The 14,108-nt window shown below is 38.6% G+C and overlaps 8 protein-coding genes across 8 annotated transcripts; 7 read left to right on the forward strand and 1 right to left on the reverse strand. All coding sequences in view use genetic code 12, as the record gives it.

Annotated features, from left to right (window-relative positions):
* Positions 1-20: 20 nt before the first annotated feature.
* CPAR2_210620 (fungal specific transcription factor domain-containing protein) lies at positions 21-2,239 on the forward strand (the record flags this gene model as incomplete). The annotated part of the gene is made up of 2 exons (XM_036810005.1): positions 21-26; positions 107-2,239. 2 exons carry the CDS (start codon positions 21-23, stop codon positions 2,237-2,239), a joined length of 2,139 nt encoding a protein of 712 aa, XP_036666585.1.
* Positions 2,240-3,076: 837 nt separating this feature from the next.
* On the forward strand, positions 3,077-4,123 carry SUR2 (sphingosine hydroxylase; the record flags this gene model as incomplete). Its single annotated transcript, XM_036810006.1, has 1 exon — positions 3,077-4,123. One exon carries the CDS (start codon positions 3,077-3,079, stop codon positions 4,121-4,123), a length of 1,047 nt encoding a protein of 348 aa, XP_036666586.1.
* Positions 4,124-4,321: 198 nt separating this feature from the next.
* On the forward strand, positions 4,322-4,951 carry CPAR2_210640 (TRAPP complex core subunit; the record flags this gene model as incomplete). Its single annotated transcript, XM_036810007.1, has 2 exons — positions 4,322-4,375; positions 4,430-4,951. 2 exons carry the CDS (start codon positions 4,322-4,324, stop codon positions 4,949-4,951), a joined length of 576 nt encoding a protein of 191 aa, XP_036666587.1.
* A 1,517-nt stretch (positions 4,952-6,468) lies between these two features.
* On the forward strand, positions 6,469-8,670 carry SCT2 (bifunctional glycerol-3-phosphate/glycerone-phosphate O-acyltransferase; the record flags this gene model as incomplete). The annotated part of the gene is made up of 1 exon (XM_036810008.1): positions 6,469-8,670. The coding sequence occupies one exon, from the start codon at positions 6,469-6,471 to the stop codon at positions 8,668-8,670; it is 2,202 nt and encodes a 733-aa protein (XP_036666588.1).
* Positions 8,671-9,259: 589 nt separating this feature from the next.
* Positions 9,260-9,508, forward strand: CPAR2_210660 (uncharacterized protein; the record flags this gene model as incomplete). The annotated part of the gene is made up of 1 exon (XM_036810009.1): positions 9,260-9,508. One exon carries the CDS (start codon positions 9,260-9,262, stop codon positions 9,506-9,508), a length of 249 nt encoding a protein of 82 aa, XP_036666589.1.
* Positions 9,509-10,162: 654 nt separating this feature from the next.
* On the forward strand, positions 10,163-10,708 carry CPAR2_210670 (uncharacterized protein; the record flags this gene model as incomplete). Its single annotated transcript, XM_036810010.1, has 1 exon — positions 10,163-10,708. The coding sequence occupies one exon, from the start codon at positions 10,163-10,165 to the stop codon at positions 10,706-10,708; it is 546 nt and encodes a 181-aa protein (XP_036666590.1).
* A 143-nt stretch (positions 10,709-10,851) lies between these two features.
* Positions 10,852-12,159, reverse strand: CPAR2_210680 (uncharacterized protein; the record flags this gene model as incomplete). Its single annotated transcript, XM_036810011.1, has 1 exon — positions 10,852-12,159. One exon carries the CDS (start codon positions 12,157-12,159, stop codon positions 10,852-10,854), a length of 1,308 nt encoding a protein of 435 aa, XP_036666591.1.
* Positions 12,160-12,489: 330 nt separating this feature from the next.
* Positions 12,490-14,100, forward strand: MET1 (uroporphyrinogen-III C-methyltransferase; the record flags this gene model as incomplete). Its single annotated transcript, XM_036810013.1, has 1 exon — positions 12,490-14,100. One exon carries the CDS (start codon positions 12,490-12,492, stop codon positions 14,098-14,100), a length of 1,611 nt encoding a protein of 536 aa, XP_036666592.1.
* Between the last annotated feature and the right edge of the window lie 8 nt (positions 14,101-14,108).

Consider the following 14,108-nt stretch of genomic DNA (forward strand, 5'->3'; position numbering starts at 1 on the left):
ATACATGTAAGAAACGGAAAATGAAGGTATGTAATTACTTACTCGATTTTTTTTTTTCCCCACACAAAACATGAAAGGACCGTTGTACTAACATTATTGTGATTAGTGTGATGGACTAACTCCCTGTCAATATTGCCAAACAAAGGCTCTCGAGTGTGTGTACTCCAAAATCGATGGACGCTCACTCAAAGCTAAAGCTTATCTGGAAAAAATGAAGTTAAACTCCAGCATTGACCGTGATAACTCACAATCGAATGGCTTCCCCTCAATAAATACCTCGAGTGACAAGGATGAATTGGAGCCGGAAATACCTTCACTTACCCATTCACCAAATCAATATCTTGCATCTGCTCCAACCAAAGTGACCACGAAAACATCGCTGCCGCCGTTGTCCTTGAGCATTATTTGTGAAAACTTGCAAACGGCACTTACAAGTGGCGCTGTACCCTCTTCCGCAGCTAAGGACCAAGAGTCGAAAGAAGGTCTTCCCAATTTGAATGGTGCATACACGAGGCTCTTGACTACGAAAACAGGCAATTTAAGATTTTTTGGTGAGAGTAGCGCCCTTTCCCTTTTAGGTGAGTGCAGAAGTTTATTTAGGGCTGTATCAGGGTCAAGTCGGTTTACTGATGATCCCGTTCAACAATTCATTACTGACGAGAGTGTTGATTACCGTAATCTTCCTGTTCCAGTTCAACTTCCCACAAAAGCTGATGCATTCATTTTGATTGATTTATTCAAAACCAACATTAACGATACATTTTACATCTTCAACATGAAGTATTTCAACAAGAATATATTTGAGCAAATTTATCGAGATCCTGTCAACTGCAGTACAAAAAAATTGTGTTTGCTATATAATGTCTTTGCTATTGGGAGACTATTTAGCGAGAGCTCGCGTCATCTCTGTCTTAACCTCCCAACACTGGAGGTGTTTTTCAATCTGGCGCAAGTACTACTACGAAGTAATGTATTTGACGGCAAGATATGGATGTGTGAGGTTTATTTTCTCGAATATTTCTATTTCCAATCATGTTGCAATAGATCAAATGCTTGGATACAGTTGGGAAGTGCAATAAGAATAGCACAAGCGTTGGGTTTACATCGTCGTTGCATAAATGCTAGGATAACAAATCAAGAGATATTGAATCACAGAAGAAGGTTGTGGAGAAGTCTCTATGTGTGTGATTGTGTCAGTAGTGTCAACCTAGGGCGTCCCTTGATGGTGAACGACTATGACTATGATGATGCTGATAGCGAAATTGATACTGAAAATCTTGACGAGGTTGAAAAAATTAGAGTTTTGGCGCAAAAAGCTACTTCTGATAGTGCTGCGATCAATGCCAAGATTGTGGAAAACATTTTCAAGGATGGTGTGGTGAACATAAAAAGAGCACACCTTTTGGCATTACAGTTGAAGATTTGGTCGGTACAATTACCAAAGGAATTGCAATTGAGCGCAGCAATGGAGAGTCAAATGGAGTCAGGGACCGATCCAAATAACTACTTGTATGTGTTTGTCCATATCGGACAATTGTACGGGATTATGACGCTCACGAGACCGTTTTTGGTTTACGTGGTAACGCGAAAGCTCAAACCAGAAACAAAACAACAAGTTAAGGATGAACAAAGTTTGATGAATTTTTGCAAAGCGTGTATTAAGGCAAGCTTTTTGGTGATTAAGCTTTTGAAATTCTTTGTCACACACAATCCACACAGGAAGGAAGTGTTTACAATCCAGTCCGCATGTTTCTTTGCTTCAATAATTTTGGGTTTCACTTTATTGGAGCAACGGAAATCGACCAAGCCTGACCTTCATTATATATCAGTGTTGCAGGATACATTACTCGATGGGTACAACATCCTAAATAATTATGCCGATTTCAATATTACATGCAAAAGATGGGCAATGAATTTACAAAACATGATGAATCATTTAAAACAATTTGAACCTGCATCAGCAAGGAATAGCCAGTCACCACAAGTACATTCTGAAGGTGATCCAGAACCCTTTAATGATGAATTGGTCAGTTGGGGAATTGACAACAGGGCGTTAGAAGAAGTGCTCAACTTTCAACAGTATTTTGTCCCTACCACTACATCTAAAGAACTTGATGATATATTGAATGGTAGTCCCGACAATAATTACATAAAAAGCAACATTGCTGAAGCCAGCGATTTTTTGGATGCATTCCGATATGACAATCGAGAACATGTCATTTTTGGCGAACGAGAGTAGAGATGCAAAAAACACAGAATCGCAATGGGGCCCGCTTGGAGCTGATCTGATATCGCTATGAAAGATATTAGTATTTATCGATCGTGCGCGAAACAATTTTTACATCCCATATCCTTATGCTTAATAATAATAAGCCTTTCGATTTGTAGTGTTACTCTTGGTCTCGATTCAAACGATGCTGACATAAAAACTCTATCTTCTGTTTTTTTTTTTTTTTTTTTCTCTTTATTTCGGCGAAGTGTTGCGACCACCGTATTTTGTTTTGACGCGCGTGATTTTATCTTTTGAATCAAGAAAATAGGGGCAAAAACGGGATCGGACACTTTTAGAGCGTTTACCAGAGTCGTCCGCATACAACAGGTGATGTGGGAGAAACGTAGAATAAGATAAGCCAAGAGAAATTACGCGCAATGTAAAAATCGTTCACTTCAAAGGAGTACTCTACTGAGCTATATCATAGCTACCTCTATATTGGAGTACTTTCTTAGTTAACATACTATGATCATCCCGGATTTAAGGTCTGACAACAAAGAAAACGGCAACACAATTCCAGAACGGGAAAGCAATTGTCAGAAAAAGAAAAAAAGAAATGTTTCAATCCTGCATATTAAAATGCACCATCAATAGGTGAAAGAGAGAGAAAAAAAAAACAAACAGAAACAGAAAGCAGAATGACCTAGTTAAGTTGTATATATTTTATATTAATAGGGTGATTTACTCTTTACCATTATCACCACTCGTACTACTACTGACCTTTACTTTATCAGATTACATTCACTCATTACTACTACTACCACTTCCGCCATCACTACCACCACCACCCACTAAATCTTCCAAATGAATGCGTTCAAAGTGCCACTGAACTTCTCTCTGATGCTTTCAGAGCCATCATATTATTCAACCAACAATCTTACCTTGACCAAGAAACCAGACTTGATTTCTGGTATACCTGATGGAATTACAGCTTTAATTGCACCAATAGTTGCATATTGGTCATACTCGATGTTTTTCCATGTAATTGATGTTTACGAATTGGCAGAGAAATATAGAATTCACCCTAGTGAAGATGAATTGAAGAGAAACAAAGTCACTTTACACGAAGTTGTTAGAGATGTCATATTACAACATATCATTCAAACTATTGTTGGTCTTGTTGTTTTCTACTTTGACCCCACTCCAATGACGGGGTATGAATATTATACAATGTGGCAACTTAAACACCACTACTTGCCCAGTTTTGTACCAGACGTGGTGGTATACTATGGATACATGTATGGATGGTCACTTTTAAGGTTGTGTATTGCAATTACAATTATTGATACTTGGCAATTTTGGCTTCATCGTCTCATGCATGTGAACAAGACTTTGTACAGACGGTTCCACTCGCGTCATCATAGATTATATGTGCCATATGCATTTGGGGCCTTGTACAATGATCCACTTGAAGGGTTTTTGTTGGATACTTTGGGAACTGGTGTTGCATCGTTGACAACTGGGTTAAGTCCTAGAGAATGTATTATTTTGTATACGTTTGCTACATTGAAAACCGTTGATGATCATTGTGGGTATAAATTACCATGGGATATTTTTCAAATAATATTTCCAAATAACTCAGTCTACCATGACATTCATCACCAAATTTGGGGTATCAAAAACAATTTTTCTCAACCATTTTTCACCTTCTGGGATTCATTAAATAAGACACAATATCAGTTTGTTGAAGAGTACAAAGAATTGCAGAACCACATTACTTTGGAGAAATACAAGGAGTTTTTGGCCAAGAAACAAAGAAAAGGTCCTGCAAGTAAGCAAGAGAAGGAGAATTATTGTGAGGAAATTGAGCTAACGAAGGAGACAGTTGAGGAGAATAAAAAGACCATTTGAAAAAAAAAGGGCAGGACGAGTTTCATTCTCATTTGACTTTTATAATCTTAATAATATCTTAATTAGTAACGACTTTTAATAGCATAGACTTAAAATTTTGCATTGTATATTTGGTGGGCTGTAATAACGCGCGTGAAACCGAAATCAAAAGCAAAAAATGACTACATCTAGTCTCTTTAGACAACACAATTTTCAACTATGTCCAAAAAATCCACAGGCGATGACATATGGAAAGGGAGTGTGGAAAAGATAGTATGTGGGTTTTAGCGAAGTAGTCTTACATGACCGGTACTAACGTAGTTACAGAATTCAGAGTTGTTTACATTGACATACGGATCACTTGTTGCTCAATTATGTCGAGATTTTGATAACAACTACCATGAGGTCAATAACCAACTTGACAAGATGGGATTCAATATAGGCTGTAGACTAATCGAAGAGTTTCTTGCCAAAACCGGTATCAAACGGTGCTCATCATTCAAAGAGACTGCCGACGTCATATCCAAACTAGGATTCAAATTGTTTCTCAACATTCAACCACAAGTTGAAAATTGGTCCAATGAGAACAAGATTTGCAGTTTGATAATACCTGAACCCAACCCATTGACTGAATTTGTTGAGTTGCCAGTATCTACTGATTCAAAAATCACTAAAGAGTTGTGGTATTCACAAATATTGTGTGGCGTACTTCGAGGTGCGTTACAAATGGTTCAATTGGATTGTGACGCCTATTTTGTAAAAGATGTGTTACGTGGTGACGAAAGGACAGAGATGAAGTTGAAGTTGAATAAGGTTTTGAAAGATGAAGTTCCGGCAGGGGAAGATTAAAGAGAATAGAGGATAGGGGAGCAAGGAGTAGGCATAGGATATTTGGGGGCTTCTAGAAAGCACATAGGTATAAATCACATAAAGTGCATTGTATCCTCTTTTATTAAACCTTGGTTTTTGCAGATTTGAGATCATTAAAAATGCATAATCTACCAATTTCTTCTGATTCCACTAAAGTATCCTCATTACAATTTCTAAGGAGAGCCGACCAAGGTCGGGGTCTGGCAATCATAACTGTCGCTCTATTTGTTGCCTCATTGCATCGGTGATCCGAGCTTGGGCGAGCCCTAGAAACTTTCCATTGTCAAATTTCCTACAACTTTTTGACGATCTTATTTGAGAGGACCAAACCAATTAAGACCAGTAGCACTAAAAGGTATACGAATACAATCAACAGGATTGTTTCTACGAAGCAGCCATAAGGCTTTAAGGCTCCACAAGAGGAGCATCTTGACGTTGCTGACATTTCTGACTCTGAATCGGTATAAGATGTTGCTTCATCAGTTTCTTCATCTCGGCGAGTATTATATCTTTTATAGACGTGGCTTGGGAAGCAGATGTATGTGGTTGAATCGAATGCCTTGTTGAAAGGAGGGTCCAACTCAGCTCTTCGGTCGTCGATGTTCCTTTAAAGTGGTTGTACGTCGGACTCTCCAGCTTCTACTTGATGATTTAAAGAACCGTATTTATTGTCAACAAAGTCAATTGCACCAGCTTGTTTAATGATTTGGGCACTAGACCGTTGAGATAACATCAATGCAAGGATGTAAATACCAGCAAGCATTTTGAACAACTCTACCTAACAAGACGTCCGATTGTAAATCCCTAAATAAAGAATGTGGCTTTTTTAGAAGTGCCGTTCGTTGGTGGATGCAAGCAATGATTGTGAAGAGCCCCCCCCTGAAGTTCATAGCTTATCCCTTGCGTCCCCTTTCAATTCAGTTTGGGATTTATCAGCACAAAGCTGTATCATGCTGAGTTGTGTAACACCCAAAAATTTCTGGTGCACATCAGTGTATATCATTCTGAATTGATCTCTTTTGATAGCCATTCAACATAGTGCTGGCTCCTCTGCCAGCGTTACGGATATCGAGTGTTTTATCCTTCCATATACTGTCTTGGGAATTAGCTGTCACTATGTACTGCATACATTGGCAAGAAGTTGATCTTTCGCAAACTCTGCCCACAAAATTCTCTTCTTGGTGGCGTCAACTGATTCAGAGTTTCCTCGAAGTCGTCTCATGTAGCAGCTTCTTGCATTGATTACCCATCTCGGAGTGAATTTTTTTCGGTTTTGTGTATGAAATAATTTACGAGGATTTTGAGGACAACTTTTTTTATTGTTGCTCCTGTTATCACATGTCCATCAACATTCTGCATAAAGTGAGGGGATAAGTTGAGGACTTACCTAATTACTTTTCATTCTTTAAATATAGTAATTGAGTTGTCTTACAGTGCTTCTTTAAAGGTACATATCGCAATACACCGATTAAGCAAACCCTTGTCAAAGATATATCATGGGCAAAGAGAATCAACCACTCGAATTCAGAACAAAACAAGGCAATTCCTTACCCCACAAAGCCAAGTCAAGGCCAGCTTCATACTATATCATCCTAATCGTCAAACTATTATCGTATGATTTAGTATTATGGTTTTTCAATTTAGTCATCCACACATTCTTTCGTGATGTTCAATCACGAGGAAGTTTCAACATCCCCCAAAGAGGACCAGTGATATTTGTGATTGCTCCTCACCATAACCAATTCGTTGATGGTTTGGTAGTTATGGCCAAAGTCAAGGAGCACCTGGGTCGACGTATTGCCTTCTTAATTGCACAAAAGTCGTATAATAGAAGGATCATTGGCGAAGCTGCCAAACTATGTAGCGCAATTCCAGTCGAAAGAGCCCAAGATTTGTTGAAAAAGGGTACGGGCAAGATATTTGTTGACAAGGAGGATGATCGAGTTATTCGAGGCTCAGGCACTAAGTTTACTAGTGAATGTCAAGTAAAGGGCTTGATCGGGTTACCCAATTCGTTAGGTAATTCTTCAATACAGGAAATATTTGATGACGAGAAACTTTTACTAAAGAAACCATTCACCTCCCCGAGGGAAGAGATTCAACAAAGAATTGATGAGAAATTGCACGATGGTACTGAATTCAAAATTGCACCCCACATTGACAATCACATTGTTTTCCAGAATGTATTCACCCATTTGAATGATGGGAAAGTGTTGGGTATTTTTCCCGAAGGGGGTTCTCATGATCGTCCTGATTTATTGCCATTGAAACCAGGTGTTGCAATTATGGCATTGGGTGCTATAGCACAGCAAATTGAAGCAATAAAAAATGGTAAATCGGAACATGAAGAGGTGGTGCCAGTTAGCATCGTCCCCGTTGGGTTGAGTTACTTTCACCCACACAAGTTTAGATCAAGAGTTGTCATTGAGTTTGGGAAACCAATTGTTGTGGACGAACAAATGGCTGAACAATATGAGATGAATTCAAGAGAGGCAGTGGATAAGTTGTTAAAGACTATTACTCTCGGATTGAAGGAAGTTACCATGACATGCAACGACTATGAAACTTTGATGGTGTTACAGGCTGCTCGAAGATTGTACACCTCTGGAAATCGTGACAATATTCCACTCCCCATGGTGATTGAAATGAATAGAAGACTAATCAAAGGGTACGAGAAATACAAAGATCAACCAGACGTCAAGGAACTAAAAGAAGCGGTATTGGACTATAACAAGAAATTGAGGGCATTGAATTTACATGATCATCAAGTTGAATCTTTGGACCGTTCAAATAGACTTGTCAATTTTTGGCGCTTTGTAACCAGATTTTTCAAGTTTTCATTATTTATGGGTCTCAGTTTACCAGGTATATTTTTATTCAGTCCTGTATTTATAATTTCTCGCAGGATTTCAAGAAAGAAGGCAAAAGAGGCGTTGGCGGCATCGGTGGTGAAAATAAAAGCCAAGGATGTTTTGAGTACGTGGAAGATTCTTGTGGCCATGGTGTTGGCGCCAATGTTGTACATTTTCTGGTCGGTTATCGGTACAATTTTCATCGTCAAGTCTAAAGTGTTGGGTGATTACCAACCTTCAATTTGGATAATCTTTATCTACTTTTATGGCTGGGCAGTATTGACAACTTATGCTTCTTTGAGAATGGGGGAGATTGGTATTGATTACTACAAATCTCTCGCACCATTATTTCTTTCAATGTTGAGTATCAGTGAAGATAGGTTTCAAATTGAGAAATTGAAACAAACCAGGGAGGAGCTACGCGAAAGAGTGAATTTGTTCTGTAACAAATTTGGTCCAGGAATGTTTGATGATTTTGAACAATTTTACAAACAGTACAATGGTCCCACCGATGAAGAAGAGTTTGATCTTATCACTCTTCAAAAACAACAAGCACAGACTCAATTCAGCAAGTTACAAAGACAAACTAGTGCTTCATCTTTGGATTTCAATTTGCTGAATTTGTCTGATATTCCTATTTTCGCAGCAGCAGACTTGGAACAAGCTAATGACGTGAATCTTACAAAGGAGTCAGAAGAGATTGAAAGGGAGGAGGAACTGAGAGAGCGCCATAGTGGAACAAATGACGAAACAGTTGAAGAATTGAACCGTGAAACAGAATCTACCGATGGTCCCAAAATGAGAGTAAGAAAAGCAATGAAGGAAAAGTATTCGAATTTGGAGTAGGGTTAGGTAAAATACCGAAAAGGTTGGCATGAATGATGATTGTAATAATGCAACTGTATGCTCTCTCTAAATCGAAACTACGCCTTCGAAGCTTTCCTGTGTTTTATTCATTGCAAGGCTTTCTCTCCTCTCCTCGTGGGTTGCAAAAGAGCAATGAAATGGTTTCGTTTGTGTTTCACAATCTCACTATTTTTCGCCTGTTTAGGAAAAATATAGATTGCAAGGGGAGATGGAAAAAAAAAAAACATCCAGCACGAAAAAAACAAAAAAAGCAGAAAACAATGCGATTTGCGGTGTGAGAAAACAAAAGGATTCGTGCTCCCCAGGGGGAGGCGTTGCTCTTTTTTTTTTTTTTTGGCGCGACCTTAATGAAACGTGAGTTCCAATCGCACTATTGTTCTAGATTTGCACACAATGAAGGCACCAAAGAGAAAAATTATTTCCTAATTTGGGAGGCAGTGTTGCAACCGGGGCAAAGTAGACAATTATATATATTGATACAAATAACTTCAAAAAGTAATGATGAAGTAGCTGACTATATCACATTAAGCTACTACCCACATCCAATTCTTACATACAATTGACAACTATGCACTCAACCATATTTTTCATCCTACCATTAGTTTTATCAACCATAATTCCAGCAAATCTCGATTTGAAAGCCAAAACAGTTGGTGCTGGTACACAAGCTGCAGAAACCAAACGAGATGTACAAACTGCTCAATCCAATGATGCAAACAACGTATACCACAGCAAGCGTGAGTTTAAATCGGTGGTGTTGGGTGATGTGAAGAACAAAGTTGTTAGGGATTCAATCAATGCAAATGAGTTGATATAACAGCATACAAAAAAGAGGCCGAACAAATCATCCACTTAATTTGGAGGGTATATTTGGCTTTTACGAAGATGATGAAAAAGGAATGGCTCGGTATGAGCTAGAAATAATTATTGAATTTGGGTATATACATGTCATGGGTTGATTTGTTTTATAGAGATAAGTACAGGTTACGTTTTGAAATTACTACCTCTTTTCGACATTACTCTTTTTTAATGATCCCCAATTCCGATGGTTGCGAAATCAATGACTGGTGGGTGGACAAGCATGAGATTGTATTGGAATGTGAGAGTGTGTCACACGACATTGATATTTTTATTTTTTGCGACAATCAAATGAGACAATTTAAGAAAAAGAAATTTAGAGTCAGTCTTTCTGTGTTTCTGTGTATGTGGGTTTCTTTTTCTTTTGTGTAGTGACTCTCTCTCTCTCTCTCTCTCTCTCTCATTTTTGCTCACTTTGCCACCCACGCTACCCATCCGCTACTATCGTAATATAACTACTACATTTCAACAACTAATATCCCGCTTGATATCCTCCCACTCATCTTTTTTTACCCAAATACACCCATTTACAATACATTAATATATATACCCCTTATTTCGATTCAAATACGAGTACTCCACTACCAACACAGCAACCTCCTTTTTATCACAAATGAAAGTCACAATCAGATTATCCACTGAATCATCGTTCCAAGTCACCATCCCCGACAACTCAACAGTCGAAGATTTGAGAAACAGCGTTAAAGTTGCATCACCATCCCCACTCCCCAAAGATTTCAAGTTGATATTTAATGGGCAGAAACTACAACCACACAACGAACCGTTGTCGTCATTGGACATGAAACCAGAGAATGAGTCCATACAAGTTATATTGATGGCACAAAGCACAGACACTCCACCAATATCGCCGCAAGTTTCGTCCAACAACCTCGCATCGATCACTTCTACGTCTTCGTCCTCCACCACTTCCACCGCAATCAAAAAGACCAAGAAAAAGAACAAGTGTTCTTTCAAATCATGCAATTCCGCACCTTTGAGAATGGTTGGCACTTGCTCCCATTGTCAAGGTAAATTTTGTGCCAAACATAGATTATTGGAGGACCATATGTGCATTGGTCTTCAGTATTGCAAGGATGACGCACACGAGTCAAATGCTATGAAGTTGCAAAATGAAAGTACAATTGCAAGTAGGGTTTAGTCGGGGTTGCAATGCGGGTCTATGTGTGTGTAGTTACGATTAACCTAGCTTATCCGGTATAGAGAGTAGTTTTTTAATCATACGAAGTTTATCATGAAAAATTGTAGTGAATAATTTCAAATTGTTATTACCCTAGATACTTTTTACTGATTCGCCAAGAGATTCTCCAACACATCTTGATACTTCCCATTGGTGGCGTTGTTTGCTTTCTTTAAAATTGTCTCTGCCTCATCATACAACTGCTCCTGCTCTTTTGAATCCAATTCATATAAATTTCCCAACGTGATCATTGCCTCAGCTATATTCACCCAAGATTCAGGCTCTTCTTTGTCCTCGGCTTTCTTTAAATGACCCAATGCCTTGTGTATGAGATCTTTGGCAATGTCTTGCGCTTGATATAAAGTTAAACCTTCCAACTCTTCCAAGCCTGCATAGTCCTCGTCGTATTTCAATGTAGTGTATACATTGGTTGGAATTTCTGATTCCTGCAAGTACGATTGTCCCAATCTTTGGTTCACTTCTCTGATCAAAGACTCAGAGGGGGATTCTACTTTATTTAAGTTTTCGAGGTATTTGATTGTATGATCTCTCCACCATTGATTGTACTCATCAGTGTTTTTGATTGGATATAATGGGTGAGTCTCCTCTAATTCAACCCCACCATCATCATCATCATCATCGACTTCATCATCGAAGTGTCTGCCATCTTTATCATCTTTTCTCTCATTTTTTCCATCTACTTCTGTCTCTTCATCGTCGTTGTCACCCGCTTCATCTTTGCCAAAATTATCAACAATATCTAACAAGTCATCCACTGCTTCCAAAATGTCAAAATATTCATCATTATTGAAGGCATCAAATGTTGATAAATCACTTGCCTTCTGTTCTGCCAGCTCATACACTTTCAATGCATTGTCCAACAATTCCTTGACATTAGCCTCATCTTTCTCACTACTCAATTTTAATTGCGATACAAATTGCAAAACAATTTGATTTATTAAAATTTTGGAACGAGTAAGCAACAATTCAACATCACCAGGGTATTTCTCTAACCCAGTTTCAATTCTTTCCAAACTAGCACCGAAATATTCCTTGATTTGCTTAACATCGTCGATGTGGAAGTTGGCGAGTTCGCTCAAAGCGATTGAGTAAATTTTGTAAAAAGTGGGTGGTAATGCAGCACCCTCTTCTTGATTACGCAACAATCTGTCACACTCGTGAATAATACCATTGACTATTAGCTCATTATCACGATCCGAGTTTATATATGCTTTGTAAAGACCTTTCAATTGGGAGATTTCATCATCAGCATCAACTTCTTCAGGTAGCTCCACTGTCAATTGATTTGTTGAATCTTCAGATGAACTTTTATCGTTGGTATTTGGCTCGCTTTCAAGTTTCTGTTTCTTTGCTTTGGCTGCTTTGCCCAATCCCAATGTACGTTTAGCCATTTTTTTGTTTTGGTGACTCTTGTAGGTTGTCAGTATAACGCTTCCTTTGAAAAGGGTCAAAATCATCCCATTCTAGCGATGAGAAAGTCACCTATATGCAGGATATATTGCTTACATAAGAAATAACCTTATATCACATAATACCTATGTAAGCGCAGCTTTTCAAATTGCGTAATATCACACTTTCTTTACTAAGAGAAATAAAAAATCTCGATTACGTAATGAAAATTTTAGATAAAACATCAAGAGGAACAGGGTTTGATGAATTGAAAAGTTTTTGCAACTAATAATACAGTAAGGAGCAACTCGTCAAAGCTGTCCACGATTAACATGACTAATCTATTAGCATCGTTAAATACTCGAGGAGAAAAAATACTATTAGTTGGTTACTCCAATGTGACCAACCTACGAATCAACTCAATAATAGAGTCAAATGCATACCCCATACTTTTGATTCCAGAAGAATTTGATCTACCTTCGAGCGTTAAGCAACAAGCATCTAATGGCAAGCTCCAGGTTATTAATGACTCAGACTATGCATCTAATATTGAATACTATTTAAGAAATATTGGTCGCAATGAGGTGGACAACATTATTGATCGAGTATTTGTTACTCTTCCACAGCATCAGAGGGATTTGAAGGAAGGAATTTTCAGAAAGTGTCAACGATTGAGGATACCTATAAACATAACTGACTCACCAGAATTTTGCACATTCACACTATTATCATCCTACAATCAAGGTGACTTTCAACTTGGAGTAACAACAAATGGAAAGGGGTGCAAATTAGCATCAAGGTTAAAGAGGGAAATTGTGCATAAGTTGCCAGGAGACATAGATGCTATCTGTGACAAAGTTGGTGAACTACGTCGACAAATTCAACTCGAGGATGAAGTGAGTTTCGAGATTGGAGACGACGATGATGACTCTGTAAACACACACAAATTCAACTCACTAGTACACGAATTCAATCAAACACAGGAGGAAGTCAAAGGGAGAAGAAACCGATGGCTTTCACAGATTGTCGAATACTATCCATTATCGAAATTAGCTACATTATCCATTGAAGATTTACGATTTGCTTATGACAAACACAAGCGCAATGATAACAAACAAAGGATTGATGTGGACCTGATCCCAAAGAGTGGTAAAATTGCCCTAGTTGGAAGTGGACCAGGCTCCGTTGCATTATTAACTTTGGGCGCATTGCAAACTATCCACCAAGCTGATTTGATTTTAGCTGATAAATTAGTCCCACAAGAAGTCCTTGATTTAATTCCGAAAAACCATGGCCCAGAATTGTTTATTGCTCGTAAGTTTCCTGGAAATGCGGAGCGTGCACAAGAGGAACTTTTGACAATGGGGTTAGAGGCTCTTGAAAAGGGAAAGTTTGTGTTGCGGTTGAAACAGGGAGATCCGTATATTTTTGGACGTGGTGGGGAGGAGTACAACTATTTTGCTCAACACGGGTACGAACCTATTGTGATCCCGGGAATATCATCAGCATTGGCAGCACCAGTAGTTGCAGGTATACCAATGACTCATCGAGATGTTGCTGATCAAGTGTTAATTTGTACTGGTACTGGTAGAAAGGGAGCCGTGCCAAATCTACCTTCGTTTGACCCTAGTCGAACTACAATTTTCCTTATGGCGTTACACAGGATCGTTGACCTAGTCCCAGTATTGGTCAAGGAAAAGGGATGGTCACCTAATTTACCTGTGGCAATTGTTGAACGTGCAACTTGTCCTGATCAACGAGTGATTCGCACAACGTTGGAGAAGCTTGGAGACGTGGTAGAGCTGTGTGGGTCGAGACCACCTGGCTTATTAGTGACAGGGTATGCATGTGAAGTGATTCACAAGAACCCAACTTTAAAAAATTGGTTGGTATCAGAAGGCTTCCAATATAATTTTGACAATTCAAAAATTTCTGTAGTATAGTTGATAGA

Source organism: Candida parapsilosis, contig 005809 (genome assembly GCF_000182765.1).
Source record: "Candida parapsilosis strain CDC317 annotated contig 005809".
In the NCBI taxonomy this organism is placed as follows: Eukaryota; Fungi; Ascomycota; class Pichiomycetes; order Serinales; family Debaryomycetaceae; genus Lodderomyces; species Lodderomyces parapsilosis.